The following is a 22319-nucleotide window of genomic DNA, read 5'->3' as shown; positions in this document are numbered from 1 at the left end:
AAGGTAATCGCAAATAGAATCCGGAACACCTTACACTTCTGTCAAACAAAGGACCAGGCAGGATTCCGTAATGGCTACTCAACAATAGACCATATTCACACTATCAATCAGGTGATAGAGAAATGTGCGGAATATAACCAACCTTTATATATAGCTTTCATTGATTACGAGAAACCATTTGATTCAGTCAAAACCTCATCAGTCATGGAGGCATTGCGGAATCGGGGTGTAGACGAGCCGTATGTAAAAATACTGAAAGATATCTATAGCGGCTCCACAGCTACCGTAGTCCTCCATAAAGAAAGCAACAAAATCCCAATAAACAAAGGTGTCAGGCAGGGAGATACGATCTCTCCAATGCTATTCACAGCGTGTTTACAAGAGGTATTCAGATACCTGGATTGGGAAGAATTGGGGATAAAAGTTAATGGAGAATTCCTTAGTAACTTGCGACTCGCTGATGATATTGCCTTGCTTAGTAACTCAGGGGACCAATTGCAATGCATGCCCACTGACTTGGAGCGGCAAAGCAGAATAGTGGGTCTACAAATAATCTGCAGAAAACTGAAGTAATGTTTAACAGTCTTGGAAGAGAACAGCAGTTTACGATAGGTAGCGAGGCACTGGAAGTGGCAAGGGAATACATCTAATTAGGGCAGGTAGTGACCGCGGATCCGGATCATGAGACTGAAATAATCAGAAGAATAAGAACAGGCTAGGGTGCGTTTGGCAGGCATTCTCAGACCATGAACAGCAGGTTGCCGTTATCCCTCAAGAGAAAAGTGTATAACAGCTGTCTCTTATCAGTACTCACCTACGGGGCAGAAACCTGGAGGCTTACGAAAAGGGTTCTACTTAAATTGAGGACGACGCAACGAGCTATGGAAAGAATAATGATGGGTGCAACGTTAAAGAATAAGAAAAGAGCATGTTGGGTGAGGCAACAAATGCGAGTTCATAACATCTTAGTTGAAATCAAGAAAAAGAAATGGGCATGGGCAGGACATGTAATAAGGAGGGAAGATAACTGATGGTCATTAAGGGTTATGGACTATATTCCAAGGGACGGGAGGCGTAGCAGGGGGCGGCAGAAAGTTACGGTGGGTGGATGAGATTAAGAAGTTTGCAGGGACGACATGGCCACAATTAGTACATGACCGGGGTAGTTGTAGAAATATGGGAGAGGCTTTGCTTTGCAGTCGGCATAACCAGGTGATGATTATGATTTTGTGCGTTTAAGCGTCCGGAGGTCCTTTTCTATATCCCGGTTGTCTTCCGACACTGATCTAGAGAAGCATTTGTTTTTGGTCTGCTGAGTTGAAGTTGATGGCCTCGCATTTTCTGCGTCTTGTACAATAACTGATAAAGGATCCATTAGTTGTTCAGCACTTGATGTTAGGGTCTGTGTAATAATCTGCGAGCTAGCATTAGAACTCGCTAAAGGACTGAAAATCTGAATCATTTGTGATGTCAACACTTGAGCTAGAGAGAGTCTCCGACAGGTTTGACGTTAATCGTTCCGTAGCTTTTGACAACGCCTTTTCGACCGCTGTCGCAAAAGAATCGGAAATGGCTGAGTCTGCAACCATTTGCTGACGGGCTCCTGCATATCCCTTATGCCTGTTTCACATGCTGCGACTGGAACGACGAAAATCGGTGCTGTCGCACGCGTCGCAGAGCGATTTTTAGAGGGCCCATTTCACATGATTGCGATTTTAACAATGCGACTGGTGCGATTCCCAGGGTTGCTTACTGCCAGGTTTCATGGCACACGTTGCACAATTATTTTATTGTAATGAATAAAACGTTTAACTTATAATATTGTTGACTTTTCTTTATTAGGAGCAAATAATATGCTTGTTTTGTAATTTAAAAACGTGTTGACGTTAACATTTGTTTCGGAGTGCGCGACGGCGGTTTCTGTAGTTCAGTGCGACATCGCGCACGTAAACAATGGTAAACAGCTGTTCGCAGGTGGTTCAGCGATTCTTTATTCTATGGTTCAGCGCTGTGTGTTATTTTATCTACCTTCTATGACCGTTTCGTTCTGCCTGCGCTACAACAATATACAAGATGACCTATCGACAAGTTCATATAGCTACCCTCACCGTATATGCAGTATTCGGAATTCGGCTGCCACGAAGTTGTCGTGTCAGCCCAACAAGATCCTCGCGCTACCCGTGCTCGGCGTCAGCTTCTGGAGAAATGATGCGTGTATATTGCCCGTCATTGCGCATATGTGGTGCCTGCTCCTAGCCATATTCTTACGCCAAACGCAACAAGAAGCACCAACCCGAACGCCCGCGTGTGCCCCTGAACGAAGCCTCAAACGATCTGTGTGATTACGACGTGGAATGAAAATTGTGTTGTGAAATTCAACCTTAGCGCTAGCCTGGTTCGTCCATCGCCGCGCTCGCGCTGCGAATGTATATATGGGAGCCTTCTCTAAATATTTCTAAAGGCGCAAAAGCCGACGCATCAAATGTTTCGAGCAGTTACCGTCACTTTTGTAAAAACCTGTACGTTGTAACATAGCATTCTAAAAGACACGCTTCTCGTCCACTTTGTTGTCCCGTGTCTCGCGCTGGTAGTATACTAGGAACTTCTAACAAGAAGACCATATCAATACGCGCTATTCATAACGCAGGATCGTAGGCCCACGGCAGGCGGACTTGCCGTAGAATTTTTCAGCTTTCTGCTCAGCCTCGCACGCCTCTCAAGGTTAGCCTGTTTTGTGGAAATAAATATTATTATTATATTATTAATGTTATTAGATATTATAGCTTCTTCACTGTAATTTATAGCAATCATCCGGATTTCTTAAGCTAGTCATGCATTTAACCTGTATTAGATCAACATTGTTACGACGTGTTTACGGGAGTCATTTAAAACTAGATTGCTCAGCCAGAGAAAGAACAAATGCAAGCCTCAGTGTTTATTCCAATTTGGTATTCCTAAACAGATTGTATTGGCAGAATTTTATGCCTGCTTGCATTTCCTGCAATTCAATGTTCAGAGCTGGAGAAACTTATTCCTTTTCTTGCTGTCGAAAGGCTGCTTCAATGTCGATAGCAAGCTATAATTATTCATTTCGAAAGTGTTAAGCAATGACTATATGTCTAAGCTTATCAATGCATTTTTGTTCTACGAACACAATTAAGTTTTCTCTCTCCCTCTCATTGACAGCCATGGAGTGAAACTGTTCACTTTCATAAGTATCCGGATGCAAACATTCTGGAGTTTGTCCTGAGCATTTATCTGCATCCTATAGTGTGCATGTATGTATCAAGTTTTTGTGTTACAATCGCAGTGATCTACACATATTGTTATATTGCAACAAACAAATTTATTTCACTTTGTTTTCAAATCTACAATGTGGCCATGCAGTAACGACTGCATTAATAAGCAAAGAAGAAAACTGCAGATTCAGTGTACGTGTTGGAATCTATGCGAAGTGAAGTTTTTGTCAAGTGGTCAATTAAATACTGTTAAAGTAACTGCGATATATACAATTTGTCTTATTTTCAACAATCCAACATGTCATCTTTTGCAAGGTTTGCTTATGCACCGCATAGGTCACAACCTTAATGTAATGTAATTTTTATGCATTACACTGTTCACAAACCATACCGAAACGCAAATGGCAGTTAATGTAGATGCACGCTGCGAGACATCAATGCAGTGACGTTTGTTGAGCAAGAAATGATGCGAGGTATATGCAGATAAATGAATGACATGTGCTTATATACATATTTATTTATATACCTCGCAGGCTGCAAGGTTGGAGTATTATGCGAGGGGGAATAGAAAAGTAGCTACAGAAGGAAGAAGGGCACAACATAAAAAAAAACATCAAAAAAAGCAGTGCCAATACATTGCACCAACTAGTCCGTGTTTTACTGGCACAACATTATACAATACTTAACAAACAATAACAGAAAAAGTTACTGCCCGTGCACCCTGTACAGACAGTAAACCAGCAAAGCTGAAATGTGCAGCCCCGGTGTTTATCACTGGGTTAATTTCAATGGTTTATTCAAGTCTTTCTATATTATTGGTTATGTCTGTGTTTCTTAATGAGGTTACGCACATGTTTGGCTTGGGTTTATCACATTGTTTATTTGGAATGCCACACATTGCACTTTGCAAGATCACTATCATGGAAAGTGCAATGAGTGGTTCATTGTGGTATTCCAGCGGGTCCATCAAAGTCTTTCTGAATTATGTTACACACTTGTGTTTTTTAATGCATTAATCATAATGTTTATGACTCAGTTATGCACTGCAGTTACGAAGTGACACACCGGGGCTGCACATTTCATTTAATTAAATACAGGGACACATTTTCGAACCTATTGGGAAGTCGGAGAGAGACTGCTGCACGCGTGCTCTGCTGCTAGAGAGAAACGACGTCACTATCGGTCTAGCCAATGGCCCACCACACCTTTGCTGTGAGATAATAATGACATCATGATCTTGTCTTAACCCCGTCCCCCTCTTTGTCCCTTCCCTGCAATAATACGCAGATAAATGTATGTTTGAAATGCATAAGCATTTCTGTCTACCCAAAAAGAAATGTCGCCGTCCATCATGCAAGACGAATGCAATGGCTCACACCCCCTTAAACAATGGCTCATACCCCTACACTAGGGTTTTTGGGATCGGACCATGAGTGTTTCGCCTAGGCATATACAGCTTCACTGTAAAAAGAATGAACACCTTTCTGCTAGAAACCAAGGCAATCATGAGGTGTATTAATATATGAAAGTTTATTGAACATGCCGAGTAAATGCTGTTCGACAAGCAATAAACCGAATTTACACAAAAAGCAGAAGCAAGATCTGATGTGTGTCCATACAGATTCCAACAGGAAACGCATCCATCTCTGAAAGTGTAACAGTGGCCATGCTGACACAAGATTCTCCCAGTGTGTTTGCATCTACAACATCCATAATTTCTCTAGGCAGCCGATCTCCACAGAATGCTAGCTTCTTCCTCTACAATGCACTCTCCACATCTGAGCGTGCATTGTAGAGGAAGAAGCTAGCATTCTGTGCAGATCAGCTGCCTAGAGAGATTACGCAAGCTGTAGATCTAAAAATGCTGGGTTAATCCTGTCAGCACGGCCTCCGTTAGAAATGGATGCATTTCCTCTCGGGAAACACACATGAATTTTTGATTCTCCTTTTTGTGCATGTTCAGTCTATTGCTTGTCAGCGAGCATTTACTCGGTGTGTACATTAAACTTTTGGTTGTTAGATCATCTCGGTTTTCTTGTTTGTCCTATGTGTTCTCTGGTGCCATCTGCAGCCAGGCTATTCGTTTTTTTTTTTTAGACTGCAACAAGTCACTTTAATGGCCCTCATGATACCTTATAAAATCTTTTATTTGGCCAATGTAGCAAGAATGTACAGTGTGAAGCAGTAAGAACAGGGTATGCTAACTTCTGATTAAAAGGTTTATTGTGAAAATGCAGTGATCTATAAAGGTTACCACAAAGTAGTACAGCAATAAAACCTGATAAAGACTAGTGCTTGATGAAACCAAACATAAAAGCAGGAAAGGGAGAAAATACACATAGATATACAAGTCCAGGGAAAAAAAAACATTGTGATCATCAAGTGTGCATGTGGCTACCTTCCAGGAAACTCATTTTTTTCCCAGTGGCATGGAACTGGAAGTATGTGCTTGCATAAACAAGCTGTCAGTCCGTCTATTGGAATAACAACAAAGTTTCTTGAAAGGTGCTGGCATGCAGGATTGGCAATTGTAATGATTTTTTTCTTCTTGCACTTGGAATTTTTCTATATTTTCTTTCTGTAGCATCTTTATTTATGTTTGCCTGTATCAAGCACCAATTTTTATCTATCCTTCAAAGATGTCTTTCTTTTTCTGGGGAAAACTCGGGGAAGGCAGGAGATGGAAACTCAAGACGATGAGCAACATGAGAACAAGGTGAAAGTAGGAGCCAACGTTTTCACACGTGGACCTTGAAGAAGACAAGTCCACTTGTCGAAACGTTGGCTCCTGCTTTCACCTTGTTCTCGTTTTGCTCATCGTCCTTTTTTTTTGTGCTAATTTATATAACTCGCCACATTTTTACAAATGAACCTCAGTTGAAAGTTCGTCCTCATCCATATCTAGTGTCATCCTGTTGATACTGCTTCATGCTATCCACTCTTGCAACATTTGTGTGTGTGTGTGCACACGCGTGGATTTGGATGTGAGATCGGGCCCTTGGGCAGAGGTATCATTCTTCTCCTGTGCAGCCTTATGAATTCATTAACTATACTGCAACAGAAATTCGATGGACAGGAACGAAGTGAACACACCGAGTACTTCTTTCTTGTCTGTTGTCTATCTGTAGCACTTTAGTTAATAATGAATATACACAAACTCATCTAGTTCTCAGTTATTATGTCAGGCTTATAAGCCCGCTTGTTTCCTGAAATATCTGCATGGCTATGTATTCTGTAATTTAATTTCTGGCTATGTGCTTGCAAGTCGCGTGTCAATCTCCTGATTTTCCCGACAATCTTGTGTGATGTGCAGGCCCAGACAGTTTCTGGTGAATCCATGCAGGGTGTAATCTGCACTACAAGTGCTGCTTTGATTGCCTTCAGTTCAGCTTTTCTAGGTGTAGGATGACCTGGAATGGTACTCACTTATATGGCGTTTAGTTTTATGTAGTGTCATACTACTGTTACACTGGTATTGCCAGATGAGTGTACTATATGTGCCTTATGTTTGCTTGCATTTTCATGATTAGCAACCTCCTCTGTGTGTTTGGCAGTTGCATATAGCCTCCTGCCCTAATTGTTTGCCCCCATATTCCACGGTATGGGCCTGTTGTGTTTCAAGTTCAGGTACTCCCGAGGTTGTGTTTCTGAAGGGAGGGGTAGTCATCTTTGCATCTCGTATGCTAGCTGGCATAGTATCTTGGGACGAGGTTCTGAGCTCTTGAGACAAAGAATTTGTGCTGCAGGCTGCAACTCTACTCCGTCTAGGAGCTTGTTCGTCAGCTGTTTTTCATAGAGGTCATCAAGCATGGTACAGTTGGAAAGACCTGTTATTACTACCCGATGCCTGTATTCGATGAGTTGTCTTTTTTGTGTGCTGCTGGTAATTCATACCGTGCCATACCTTGGACACAAGCACAGCATCTGCGATTTTCTATAGTATGCACTAGTCCACCCCCATTATTTCGAGATTATTCTGTTCACCAGGTGTGGAAGTTGCGTCCAGGCATTGCATAATTGTTTCACCCACGTGCTGGCTCTGCCGTCACGGGCTTACACTAGCTGAGGATTTGTGGATGTTGACTTGCGGGCATATTTGTCCAGCTATGTGGATCACAATGTGCAATCTTGGGTAGTTCTTGATTCTAGTCTTTCTTTTTTTTTCCGACGTCCATATGAGCTGACTTATCAGAAAGCGAGAGGCCAGACTGGCCAAGAAAGTCTGCAGTGTTGTCGAGGGCTTGTTGCATCATTCTTGATTTCTGTATAAGATAGCTTTCCCATGGACTGTAATACACCATAGGCTGTAGTGTTTCTTGTAGTATGCCCGTGTTGTTGGTGTGTGTGCGCCAAATGTACCTCCAACTCTCACCTGAAATTTTCTGTCTTTCAGAAAGTTGCTGTTTAAGTGCTCTACCAGAAATGTTTTTGCTTATCGTTCCTCTTATTAGAGCAGCATGAGGTACTGCTGTTAAAAGCCTTTTCACTCTCTTCACTCTTTCATAAGCAGTATTACACAATGTCCTGCAATAAAGTTTCTGCTGCTTATGTCCCACTCATATCTGCCAGAAGGGACAACTCTCGAAAAAGGTTTTCTTTGTGCTATGTGTGCGACGTAGTATGAGCATTCATGCCTTTTATACATCTGTAGAACCAGCTTCCTGACAGAGTACTTGCTACACCTGCTCATGCTTATTTGTGCAGTGCTGTTGAACAATACATATCGATGCAATGAATATTTACACACTCGAATTATCACGAAAGATGGTTGGTTTACAATTCTGCCCTTTGCTTTCTATTGGTGTTAGATTTTGCATAAGCATGCCCCCCTATGCAATAGTATTTTGAAGTGTAAGGGTTCAATAAAAGGTGATGAACTAAATCTAAGTGCAAGAGCTTTTTTTCTCACCTACAACTCCCATCGAAATGCGACTTCCATGGCTGGCAAATCAACCCCTCGCCTTGTGTTGGCAGGAGAATGCTATAGCCACAGTGGCAGGTGAACAAATTGAAGAACAATATTTCTGTCTATAATTTTTTTTTCTTGCCTGTATGTAAGTAAAGTTTGGAATACATTTGTCATGGCAAAAAAGCCCAGTTTATGGTCTTTTATTGAATAAGCCACATATTGTGTATAGTTGAAATGCAGAAATTTGTTCTGAAATCCTTGGGTGATATATGTTCTTGCAAGTAGCATGGTATTTCATTACTTATAAAAATAATAATCGCAGCGGATATCGTTATATGGATTTACACACTAATATATGTGATCACAAACTTATTAGAAACTTACTAGAAACATGGAAGGCATGTTTCTGCACACTTGATCCGCTGTGAATGTGCAAGAACTGCTTGTACTGGCTGACTTCACTGCACAGTTTTGATTTACTTTTCTTCAGCGTGTCGTTTTATACTGTTTTATCCCCACAAGAACAGGCCGTTTGCCTGCTTTTCGCATTGTTGCACGAGTTCTACATAATTGTTCTGGAGGGTACGTTGTCACTTTGCCTCTATAGCAAGAAATTTAATTAATCTGCTAGCTGTACAGTTGATTACCTTGCAGAGCAAGTGTTCATACAGATGCAGTAAGGATACAAAGTCCGCAACATAGCCTATGTTTATTGGTTTCTGTGCAAGAAAAAAAAAAATCTCCAGAGAAGAGGTGCAACTTAGCGTGCATGTAATATTTTATTCAAGCCACGGATTTAATACTACCGTAGCAAATTCATTACGATAGCCTACACTTTTGCTCTGTCAAATTTAATAAGAGGTAAGATAAGCTTTCAAGATGAATCGGGAAATTCATGCTTGAAAACCGACAAGAAAATGCAACTGAACGGTACCGCGTTCAGCGCAACGTAGAAACTTCGGGTACTTTGCTGTCTTGTCATTTGCCCTTGCCGAGGTTGAAATAATTCAAGCTGCTCCGTAAGCGCGATTTTTGCATGCTACTCAACAAAAGAAAATTGTGACGACCTCGTCGTCTGCTGGGGATCGAACACCTCCTAGGACTGACAACTCGCAAAGGCGCACGAAGCAAAGGTGAAAATGCACTTCATTTGCTGTGTAGCGTGTCAACAAACGCATAGCAATAGGAGAATGCAATCTGTACAAGTTTTTTATTCTCCCTTAATTCGCGCACGTACCTAATTCGACGAACCACGTCTCCGCGATTGCACTGCTCGTGCGAGACGCCATCAAAACAAACCGGCGAAATAGCTCCGTTGACAGCTCTCCGCGCAATTTCGACGGAAAATCGCAGCGATCGGTGCGACGGTGCGACTGTGCGACCAACCGGTTGGTCGCAGCCGAAAATCGGGGGGTCGGCACTGCGACTGCGATTTTCATCGCAAACGACGGAAATCGCACTTCCGGTGCGACGAAAATCGCATCATGTGAAACAGGCTTAAGACCTCCCCTGGACCTCAACAATAGCATCATGGCGTGAGCAACGTCTCCTTTCAATTACATCTATAATTTGCATTTCCTGTGATCTTGCAGGACAATTCGAGTAGTTGGCGAGATGACCACTACCGCAGAGATATTTTTCTTCTTTGGAGGAACAATCACTACAATTGTGGCTGGCTCCAAGAGCACGGCAGCGGGGTGCAGATCGGCAGCTCCTGACACTGTGACTGAATCGCCACCATTTGTTAAATTGTAGAATGCGTGGAGCTAGAGCTTCTACCTTGTAAATTAGGGACCAGAGCTTAATTTCTGTTGGCCGCATCGTCCCAGCACATGCAACTATGACTGACTCTGTTGGTATCTTCTTATTGTCAATCACTCGACTGCACCGGTAAACGGAGATGACTCCAGCTACCGAGAACATTCCTAAAATCTCTTCAGGGGTTGAAGTGACGTCCACCCTTCGTACAATGCCTCTAGAGCATGCGAGATGTGGCGGTACGAAACAGCTCACCGTATGGAAAGCGAATGTGGAACAATTCAGCAGTTCTTTGACACAGGTCATGTCTGGTGAGCAGCATAGTATACCACCTCTGCTAAACTGACGGACCTCTGTGATCTGTCGGAAGTTGGGTGAGGCCTTCTGCAATTCGTCCTGAATCGTTTTTTTTTTGGGGGGGGGGGGGGGGGTGTTCATGTTGATCGTACCGCCGCCGGTCGGCACCATGGCCACAGGAAGAGTGCCAGCTCCACTGCGAAGAAAAAACTCAAGCGGCAGCTCCTGAGGAGCTACCGAGACTGACCACGGGGAAGCTCCGTAACCAGGGGATGCTACAGACATCAAGCATGGCTAACACAAAAACACATCCGAAAAAAAAATAAAAATAAAAAGGTAATGTGAAATTACAAGCTGAGCAATGAAAATACCATCCGATACTTGACCTAAGCCCCCAAAGAAGGAGAAGCCAGAACCGCGGAACGCAATTCCTAAGCGCAGAGTTAGATCGAACGCCGCTCTCTACTCAGAATTTAAACGAATGTCCTGCTCAATCCATCTTCTTTTTACTTTAATTATTTATTAGTCATTCCATATGACCTTCCTGACTTTATTTGAACACGTAATTCTACGCTATTCAATGCTAATTCCACAGGTATTAGGAAATTTATGCTCCGTATTAATTTGGTATAATCCACCCATTTCTTGGCGATCCCCCATCGTGGATAGGAACCGCACATGTGACAGGCTGCAACAACAGCAGATCGAGTGCGACGCTCGGGAAGAGTTCCTGCCGCTGTTCCTGCTGCGGCCGAGAGACCAGGGGCCACATGCGGAGGCCTGTTGCGGGACCAAGGACGACGCCTGCCTAACAGCCCCTGCCAGGGCGCAGTTGCTGAGAGCCGTTCCTGGTCGAGGCCGACCGATGTGCTGCCCGCGTGGGTCGACCTTCGGTCGCGCTCCTCGCAAGTTACATTGCAGCGGTGTCCTCAACGTAGGCAAGCGCCGCATACGGCAGCACAGCCGTGTGCCGGTTCCAACCGCAGCAAGCATGCCACCTGTGCATCGGCGACCGTACCGCGCAACTACATGCGAGCTGTCACGACCCAAACTGTGAGATGGTCTTTTGAACTCTTGAAGCGCCGAACGTTGGTGCAGGACCGGTTGTCTTAACTCACTGTCCTTCTCTGGACTGAGCGTTGCGTACATCTATCTGGGCGTGAAGCTTGATCTGTGATGCTGTTTTGTTCTCTTTTTCTTTGACCATCGTTTGTGTGAACGATTAAAATTTCTTTTTGCCTACTAGCGTTTCTTGCATTCTTTTTCGTCCTAAGACACACAAACTACTGACGGACGTCCATAATCATCATACCTACGTTCGCTCCCTCCACTGCAATGTACAACTGTACCTCGAGGGTATAAATAAATAAATAAATTATAAATAAATAAATAAATAAATAAATAAATAAATAAATAATTCGACGCTCAGTTATGCTAGTAACAAGGACGGTATTCAAACCGTAAGCAAAATCTTTGATGAAAATGAGAAAACTGAGCATACGCCTTGAAATTTTACGCACAATAAAGCTAACCCGTCCTATATTTAAACCCAACATTTTGCAATATGTGTGCCTCTTAACAGCGTTTAACTGTTCGGCAGCTGCAGTGACCTTAGCTTGTGCGAACCTTTTGTTAGGGCCACCCTAATGCTTTTTACCATTGCCACTGGTGCAATGTTTTACTTCTTCGTCACTCACTGATTTATTACTGTTCTCAAGTTGTGGCCTCCACTGCTGGCACAAGCGCCGCGCGCGCACACACTGGAGCTGTTCTTGAACAGCGATGCGTTTACCACAAAAGGTCCGAGCGAAACGTGCAGTAAGCGTCACGTTAAAGCCATCTAATCATTCCACTGCGCGCTGACAAACAACGCCAACGATGTGCGACGCCGGTGACGCGATATTTGTGACACGTCTGCCAGGGCGCTGTTCCGGCAGCGTAGCAGCAGAAGTGATTTAAAATGTCGCCTCCGCACGTTATTAGAAAAGCGCATCAGGATCGCGAGCGCAATGCCAAACCTTGCTTTCAGTAGAGTGCCTTCTGGCAAAGCTGCCATTCCTTTTTATCGCATGGCCTGTCGTTAGGCTAGCCATGTCCTCTTGTGCGCCGCACCCTTTGTCAGCTCGCTTCTTCAAGCAGTGCTTCGCATGTCAGAGGGCCTTTGCAAAGTTGCTCAAATCCACTTACCTACAGCTTCTGGGTGCATTTCATAGCAACTTAGGGCACGCAGCGCTGCCATGTTGCCAGAAAGGCCAGCGCTCTGCAAGGCCACGTCCATATTCTCGGCCCCGTGGTTATGTGACAACAGCAGTGCAACCAGCAAGCCCGCGCGCTCAGAGGAGGAGGAGCAGGCGTAGTGCAAGGGTGTTGCCCCTGCCCGGTCGGTCAGGGACCCGTCTGCAGACCTCTCAAGGAGCAGCTCGCACACTTCTAGACGCCCTGCACAAGGAAACATTGCAATCAGCCTAGCTGGTGGACAGGTATATTTTAAAGCCCAATACCGCACATAATCGGTCAAGGTTATCAACTTGTCTGTGTGTCATGCACTTCCGATAACAGCTGTGTCCTGCATTAAGCAGGCGTGCTATACACATGACAGGCTACCAAGAGGTGATATGTCTTCCTAACGGCAACATTCCAAGGTCAATATGATGCCTTTGAGCACTGTAAACAGAAGAAAAAGTTGCTCAGTGAATCCGAATGCTTTTACCAGAAATCGAATTCCCTCGTGTTAAGGTCTTGTTCATCTGAAAAGGTCCAACACATTCTGGATAAAGATCTGTTGGAGCTATTCAAATTTTTCAGATAGGCTTAGATTCGTTTTTGTATTTTGAACCACTAATGAGTTTTCATGCAAGCTCATGGGCTTGTTTTTCACACTCTTTTAATGCAATTAGCTACATTTGCCCAGTTCAGCTTTATTGGGTGCATCTATCTATCTAGGCTTTTACGCCGACCCAGAGGCCCAAATTATCTATCAACTTGTGCGGCCATACCTGGTGGCCCAAGTTAGTAGATAACTCGTGGTTGTGATGACGTCATGGTCGTTCTATCGTTGCCATTGCCGATGTGACAATCATCATGCCGTCATCGTCATACTATCCATGCCGAGCCAGCGGCCCAATTGTCTAATAACTTGAGCCACTAGATATGTCCTCGTGGTCCTGATGCTGTCGCTGTATCGTTGACATTCCAGATTTTCCATTCTATTCTCGTCATGCCGTAGTCGTCACGTCATCGTCGTTATACATTCCTCACGCATTAGTTCCCATACTAGCGTCGTAAGGCCGTAATGATGGCTCCACTATCGTCACTCGATATTCTTCATGCGACTCTCGTCATACCATCGTCGCCACGCCATCATAGTCATTGAGGCTTCATGATACAGTCGTCAGGCCATTACCTTCGTGCACTTGTCATCCGATAGTTCTCATAACGCTGTCATTCCATCGTGGTGATTACGCCGTTGTCATACAGTCGCCGTCATGCATTCATTGTCAAACCATCATCGTGCTGTCGTCGTCAGTGGAACTTCGTCATCAGACTCTCGCAAGTCCGTCATAGTCCTACCACGGCCGTCGTCACCCTGTCGTTCTACGATCGTCATAACTTTAGTACCGCCAGCCACTTTAGTACTCCCAACTTTAGTACCGTCACAGTGCATTCGCCGTTCCTTCGACGTCCCTCCTTCATCACTTTAATGTAATTATGATGACATCATTCAATCGCGATTACGCTGCCACTGCCATGCCATAGTCGTCATTGCGTCATCGTCAGTCTATCACGCGTTTGTCGTCATTCTGTCTTCGTAACACCAGCTGGGTCACCCAACACTCGTTACGCCGTCGTCACGCCACCGTAATCAAGCAATTGCCTTCATACAGGCTTCGTGATACATTCATCTTCACGTCATTCTCATCATACACTCGCGTTCATCTCATTCTTCTCATGCCGTTGTCATACCATCGTCATCAGTGTGTCTTCGCCATACAATCGGCATCATGGATTCGTTGTCGTACCGTTGTCCCCATGGTGTAGTGTCATTCCATTATCGTCACGCTAACTTTGACATCTGGCTCTTGTCATGTCATCGTCGTCACGCTGTCGATTTACCATCCTCATCACTTCAGTAACGTCATCCCCATGTCGTGACGCAGTCGTCATATCGCCGACTTCAATCCACCAAATTCTCTCCTTCGTCATTCTATAGTAATCAAGCATTCGTCAATCACTCATGATTATGCCACCATAGTGATGCCATCGTTGTCATTGCGTCGCCTTCATGCAGTCGCAATCATGCAGGCCTTGCCATATCGTCACCCACACGACATCGTGCTTGTGCCATCGTCATCATCCCAGCTTCTCCATCTGATTGTCGGCATACTGTCATCGTCAACCCATTACCCTCATGTTGCCCTCATCAATCGTCACTGTTTAGGAATCGTCATCTCGTTGTCATCCCACTGCCCTCTTGTAGTCGTCTTCAATCGCCGTCGTTTAGGAATCGTCATCTCATTGTCATCCTACAGTCATCACACGACATTTTGAGATCCACGAACGCAATTCCTTTTTCGCCATTTCATCGTACTTCCTGCATCACAGTAATCCAATAATCGTGAATCCGCCAAGCTCATGGGCGGCCTCAACAAGCAAGTGCCATAGCAAAGCGCGACGATACTGGAGTATGTTACATATTGCTGAAGCAACGGAACTGACGGAATGAATACTACAGGTGTTAGGAACTGCGGCACAACCCATCTCACGATGATTGCCGACGGTAATGCGTTAGCATTGAATAAATATAGCGACAAAACGTACTGCCACCGTCGTTGCGAGTTATGTATGACGCGTGTACTGCAGAGGGACTTCTCCTTCGCGCTTCCCTAAGACCGCTCGGTGCCCTCTAGCGCCGCCGCCGTCAAGCCTGCGCGTGACCTCAGAAATGCATAGCGCGCCGGTGCGTACGAACGCTGAACAACTCGTCGTGAGGGCGCAACTCGTCGATGAAATGGCGAAAAAGGAATGGCGTTTGTGGAACTAAAAATGTCGTGTGATGACTGCAGGATGACAATGAGATGGCGATTTCTAAGCGACGACGATTGAAGACGACTACAAGAGGGCAATGGGATGACAACCAGATGACGATTCCTAAACACTGACGATTGATGAGGACAACATAAGGGTAATGGGTTGACGACGACAGTATGAAAACAATCAGATGGAGAATCTGGGATGATGACGATGGCACAAGCACGACGTCATGTGTGTGACGATACGGCAAGGGCTGCATGATTGCGACTGCATAATGGCGACGCAATGACAATGATGGCCTCACTATGGTGGCATAATCATGAGTGATTGACGAATGCTTGATTACGATAGAATGACGAAGGAGGGAAGTCGGTGGATTGAAGTAGGCGCTATGACGACTACGTCACGACATGGGGATGACGTTACTGAAGTGATGAGGATGAATAAACGGATGAAGGTAGGAGCGTCCCCTTTGAAACGGGGTGATGGCAGTTGCCACCGTGCTCAGCTGTTTCTTTTTGTTTAACTGTTGTAAGTCATTAAAATACGCCATTTTTTTTAAATACTTCTTCCGAGACTTCTAACGTTATTTCACCTGTTTTTGAGCCACCAATCATCCAATCACTTTTTGCTAATTTCCACCGCATATTTATTCACATTACTATTCTTATCTCTAAACCCTAGGGCTTCAGGAAGCGTGACTGTGCCCGCATCATCATCGGGATGGATACCATAACATTTTAGTATGAGGTGTTCTAATTTTTGTACAGATTTACCACGCACAGTACATGTGTCTTCTTCTTCTTCGTTTAATTTCTTTTTATAGCTGCCCATTCTAAGGTATTGACACGTGTACTTGTCTTTATCGGGCGACAAGTTTTGCCGCCGAACAAATGTTATCACACAGCGCGGGACGCGCCTGCATGTATCTGATGTTTCTGGAAAGTTATCGATGCTTCTATCCGCTGTCTGTTGTCGCCGAACGTTGTGTTATCTGATTTCATCGCTTGACACGAATGGTGTAGAACATTTTAGAAGGCATGCGGGTCCCAACGTTTAATCTAGAACATTCGATTATTGCTGTATAAAAGCCGACGCGCTTGACCCGCTGATCAGATTTTCGACGATCGCCGAGCGTGTTCGCCGCTATCGTTGTGCTATAAGTGTAGCGTGTTTTGTGGGCACAGGTTCGCCCAATAAAACCTAGTTTTGTATTCCGCCGTACTGCTTCTTTCTTCACCGTCACTACCACGTGACAATATCCTGACCTAGCTTCAAAGAGTAGGGCACTGCCTCTTGAGTTACCATAAAACGTTTCCTGCCTGATCTGCTGTTTCCAGTATCGATATAGTTCAACACTATGCTTGTTTTCCATTGAATTCATGTAATTTTTACCTTTCGCGTTTTTAACCTGTGGTTTAATGCTCTTTCTTTCTCCGTCCTCGTATCTGGCGTAATTACAGGTTAGCTTCCTAGTTCTTTTCCGCCATTGTGAGTCAATGCTCTTTTTGTATAGGTATATAAATATCTCAGCTGCCCACCTGTTATCGTCCAATTTACTCAGGCGTTTTGTGTATAGGATTTTACTCTGAGCTTCCCGTGCTTCGAACGTTGCCCAGCCCATATCCCCCTGTGGTTTACTGCCTCGTTTGTGGTTTTCCCGTGGACACCTAGTACTAATCTTCCAACAGCTCTCTGATTTACTTCAATCTCGACTGAACTTTCGCCCTTAAGGACAGGACCGCATTCCCGAAAGTAAGCCCCGGCACCATTATTCCTTTCCAAATACCTCTCAGTTCTTCATACCTATTGTACCCCCACAATGCCCTATGTTTCATTCTCCCGGCATCTCTTCACCCTTTTGCTATGAGACTGTTCGTGCTTTTCTGTGTACATCTGACTTTTGTTTATCCATACCCCGAGACATTTGTATTCGGCCACTCGGGGTATTTCATGGCCTTGTATTGTAAACTCCTGATCAGTTGTATCGTTGAAAAACATCCTACCGGACTTAGCTGCACTCAAACTGAAACCTAGACTGTCTCCTTCGTCTTTACAGTAATTTACCAAAATTTCCAAATCTTCCTGTCTATCTGCTAACAGTACAATATCGTCCGCATACATTAAACCCCGTAGTCGTTGCTCAACAACCTTTCCGCCTAATCTGTACGACAGATTATACCCTAGATTGCTTCCTTGTAGCCTTCTTTCCATACTTATCATATAAAGCATGAACAGCAGCGGTGATAGAGGACAACCTTGCCTAAATCCTTTGTGTACTTCGACAGTTGTAATCTTATTTCCTTCCCATGTTATTTCAACATTATTTTCGCGATATATTTCCTGTTGGAGATGAATCGGACGGATGGATGGAAGGTAGGAACGTCCCCATTTACTTCTTTCCACACACGCTGCGCCATAAAGTGGCACAGACGGAAGTCCGCGAGTCGCCTCCTAGACAAGAAGCGCGGCGCGCCGGTGCCCGCGACCACTGATAATGGGCTCTGCCGCACGCTCGCTGACACATACTCAGTGAGCCAAGTTGCGCCCGAAGTAGAAGAGCAGCACATACCGAATGGCGCAACACGCTGGAGCGTTGATGTGAAAGGCGTTCACTGAGAGCGGCACATGCCCGGTGCATTTGTGGCTCAGCTTCCTAATGCATCGGGTTGCTGTCCTTCGGGAACCCTTGTGACGTGGGCTCAATTCCGCTCAGCATCGCAGATATTTAGAGGATCTTTTTCGTCATTCAAGGCAGGCACGTTCCCAGCGGCACATACCTAGTTACCCAAGCTGGCGTCAAAGGCGTTGATTCAAGAGCGGCACACGCCTGCCGGCGCATGCGCAGTGACGCAAGTTGGCCCCGGAGAGGTTCATTCAAGACAACACCGACCGAGTGGCCGCTACTCAGTGCTAGGAATCGGAGTCAAAGGGCTTCATTGAAGAGCGGCAGATACTCAGTCCCGAATCTACAGCGATCCATGTCGGCGCGAAAGTTCGCTGAAGAACGCTACGTACGTACACCTTGCCACATACTCAGTGCTCATAGTTGCTCCGATGGTCAGTTTCGAATCCCGTTCTCTCAGCACAGCAGCCCGATGCGCTAACCATTAAACTACGGACTACCTAGTGACTCCGATAGGCGGGCTCGCATGGTTCTGAGTAAAGGGTGCGCTGATTGATGGACTAATTATGTTTATACAATATGACGATGGTCATCATCAGACTGTTACTTCCACTGCGCGACAAAGGCCCCACGATATCCAGATAGTTATAATTTCCCACTTCCATCTGCAAATTTTCTAATTTTGTCACTATCTGCCATTGTCGACTGCGCTTGCCTTCCCTTGGCACCCATTCTGTAACTCTAATGGTCTACCAATTATGTACCCTACGCATTACATGGCTTGCCGAGCTCCGTTGTTTACTCTTAATACTGTTAAAAACGGCCCGATCACGTGCATGTTTTGCATGCCAGTTGCGACAGCGGGCGTCAACTTTTCCTGGAGCGCCGCCGCAAACCTCTAGCCACGGCGTCACTAAGTCATCGTCCTCGACTCTCCGTCACTGGAGCCGAGTTTGACGAAGCAGGCGTTGTGCCTGAACCCGCCACCGCGGACCTGATCTTCTATGAGCGGGGGAGTTGCCGCGGGAACGTCTACGGAGACCCTTTCCCACACGCCGACCAAGACGCAAGACAATGGCCAGCCGGCGGGCACGCTGCGGGGGTCAGCTCGGAGAATAAAATGCCCCTACGGTGCCAGGTCATCTCGCCTACGGTGCCTGGTCGTCCCGCCTACGATGCTTGGTCGTCTCGCCTACGGTGCCTGGTCGAACGTTTCCGTCACATTGGGATCGATTGAGGTCCGAGTTTTTATAAACCGCGGTTGTGCGGCTGCTCAGTACACTCTCTCAAGCAGTCATGTTAGACTGATGTACTTTCTCAAGCAATCATGCTAGACTGATGTACTTTCTCTCGCAGTCATGCTAGACTGATGTAGATACTGTAAATAAACCCATATTCCTCGCTCTCGATGAGAAGCAGTGCTTCCCTTCATCAACGTCCTCAGCGTGGATAAGTCGGACGACGGCATGGGCCAGCTACCTTCTAATTCATGCCGGACTCCAATCTTACAACAACGCCCCCAATCCTAACAATACTTACTAGCATATCGTCTATCCCCTTTGCTGTCAGATCGACACCGCTCTCTTCCTATGTCTTAACGTTACATCTAAATTTTTTTGTACGATCGCTCTTTGCACGGTCCTTCCATTGTTCTCGAGTTTACTTGCTAAGCTCCATGTTTCTGCCCCATATGTTAGCCTTGGGTGGAATGCAATGATTGTGTACTTTTATTTTAAATAACTAGTAAGCTCCCAGCAGGATTTGGTAATGCCTGCCGTATGCACTCCAACCCATTTTTATGCTTCTGTAAATATTCTTCTCATGATCAGGGTCCCATGATAGTAATTGATCTAGATAAACATACTCCTATAAGACCCTGGCGGGTGACTGGCGATCATTAAATCTTGCTCCCTTGCCAGGCTATTGAACATTATCTTTTTCTTCTGGATTTTAATCTTGCAATCTTGCACTTTCTAGGTAAGGTCCTCAATCATTTTTTGTAATTCGTCCCCATTGTTGGTGAACTGGGCAATGTCATCTGCAAACCAAAGGGGACTGTGATACTCACCGTTGATCCTCACTCCTAAGCATTCGCAGTCTATGATAGCTTGAACAGTGCTTCCAAGCATGGAGTGAATACCATTGTAAAGATTTTGTCCCCTTGCCTGTCCCCTCTCTTGATACGTAACGTTTTACTTTTCTTGCGGAGAATGAAGGTAGCTGCGGAATCATCGTAGATATTTTCCAAGATATATATATTCACGAATGGCTCCTGTACTCCTTGATTGCGCAATGCGTGCAGGACTGCTGGTACCTGTACTGGATCAAATGTATTTGAGTAATTTATGAAAGCCATATAGAGAGTAAAGAGAGACGCAGACAATCGGCCGTCCGCCAGAACGCCTGCTTTACTTCTGCCTCTTTCGTTCGCGCACTCGCTGCGCGAGCGCCCTAGGCCAAGTGCGCACTTAGTCTTCACACTCGGCCACGCTGCAAGTATTTGGCGCGGTTTGCAGCTACGCAACTTAGCAGGCACGCAACTTGTCCAGGGACTGAAGTCGTCAATGGTGCGTCGTCCAGCGGGCAACCAGTTTCGCTGGCGGGCGACATTGGCTGCTGCGCGCAGGTCTCGGTGATGGTTACGCCGTCGCAACTAGGCACGTATGGCCGAAGATCCTGTACAGCGAATAGCCGCTCTGCTCAGCCGTCGCTAGCTTCTTCGCAGTGGTGACGCTGAGTGAACGAGGCTCTTCGCTGCGCTCGAATCCTCCGAGCTTGACGAAAAACCGCCTGCCTTGCGAGAGTGATGTCTTTCGCGTGCGGGCAGTCCTTTGATGAAGATGACCTTCAGCGAATCCTTCCACAGCGCGGTGTGAACGGCCGCGAATTCAGCCAACGACTGCGTGGTCATCCAACGATGTGGCTCCGACGAGTCAGGAACCATGTTCCTGCTACGATCCGAGAACAGATGGGCTTCCTTAAGTTGTAACATCGGCGCCTCCAGGCTCCCCGGCGTCGATATGTTTGGGAGCCGTTTCACGGACTGTTGTGGACCAGAAGTGGTCTCGGCGTCGGAAGCCGACGCAGAGTCCAAGACCTGCGGTGCAAAAAGCGGCTTGCATCCGCAGGCTATCACGGAGCAGTACGGTCCTTAAAGCTCGAGCGCCTTAAGACTGCATGAGGCTTATAGCGCGTGAAAAGACAAGCACGAAAGGAAGACGTGACACACACAGGCACTAACTGGCAGCACTCTTTGGTTCGAGCTAGGGACCCATACATATATACAGCATTTTCGCGTACATAATCATACATGCGCTGTTTGAAAACTCTTTGCGGTAAAGGGCAATTGAGCCTCCACACATTGTCATTACATTATTAGCGATTCCAGAGCAGCAGTACGCAATTTTGCGAAAGGTCAGGTCTGGGCTCCCGTAAAACACATAATAGACACCAACCAACACCCACGACCAATCCAGATCATTTGGGCACCAGCACACTCCTCCCTACCCGGCAACGATGCCGCCCACGCCACCGCTCGAGGACTCGCCAACCTAGCACCCGGACGGCTCACGCTAGGATCAGGGAGGGATCGGATGGTCAGTTACCAGGAAATAACTCAGCACTACAGGTTAGCCAGGGCAGTGTATCCGGCAGCACACAAATCGCTTAACAAGCGACAAGAAGTAGCTTGGAGACGACTTCAGACGAACACCTACCCCAACCCCCTAGCCTATCACTACTACTACCCGGACCAATACCCTAATACATGTAAGCAATGTAAGGAAAAAGCGGATCTATTCCATATTATGTGGTCATGCCCAGCCGAAAATGACACAAATCACGAAATAAGTAGTACTGAGCAGTGGGAGGCCGTGTTGCTCAGCTCCGACCCTGACCTGCAGGCCAAGGCCATAGAGAGAGCTGAAGAAGCCGCCCGGACCCAGGGGCTCATGGCTGCCTAAAAACAAGGTCATCCGTCAATACCTTGTTTTCGAATAAAGTCTTCACTCACTCACTCTGCAAGTTAGCGCCTGTGTGTGTCACGTCTTCCTTTTGTCCTTGTCTTTTCACGCGCTATAAGCCTCACGATGTTTTGCCAACAAGCCCAAATGAATGTATTACAGCATTAAGAATGGGCTTCCTTCGACTGCGCCATTGTAAAGAGAGAAACAGAGAATCGGCCGTCCGCCAGAACGCCTGGTTTATTTCTTCTTCCATTGTTTGTGCGAGCGCCCTAGGCCCAGTGCGCACTTCATCTTCACAAGAATTTTTGTCCGCTCATATCTCAATTAACTGATTGATGGCTTCTATGTGATCCATTGTAGAATATCCCTTGCTTAAATCCGCCTGTTGTCTTGGTTAATAGAAGTGTTGGCCTGATTCTATTGGAATTATCTTGGTAAATATCTTATACAATACTGAAAGCAAGCTAACGGGCCCATAGTTCTTCAATGCCTTA

At 45.7% G+C, this 22319-nt stretch overlaps 1 protein-coding gene across 22 annotated transcripts in view; it reads right to left on the bottom strand.

Annotated features, from left to right (window-relative positions):
• The window catches only part of LOC135910907 (inversin-like), a 686529-nt gene that overhangs the window by 363722 nt on the left and 300488 nt on the right, over positions 1-22319 (bottom strand). For all 22 annotated transcript variants that reach the window (XM_070533476.1, XM_065442979.2, XM_065442974.2 and 19 more), the window contains one exon: positions 12391-12642. In XM_070533476.1, coding sequence (XP_070389577.1) covers positions 12391-12642 — 252 coding nt within the window. The remainder of the gene's footprint in view (positions 1-12390; positions 12643-22319) is intronic.

This window comes from Dermacentor albipictus, chromosome 2 (assembly GCF_038994185.2).
Source record: "Dermacentor albipictus isolate Rhodes 1998 colony chromosome 2, USDA_Dalb.pri_finalv2, whole genome shotgun sequence".
NCBI lineage: Eukaryota > Metazoa > Arthropoda > Arachnida > Ixodida > Ixodidae > Dermacentor > Dermacentor albipictus.
Note: the sequence above shows the minus strand (reverse complement) of the source record. Positions and strands in the feature narration are given on the sequence as shown.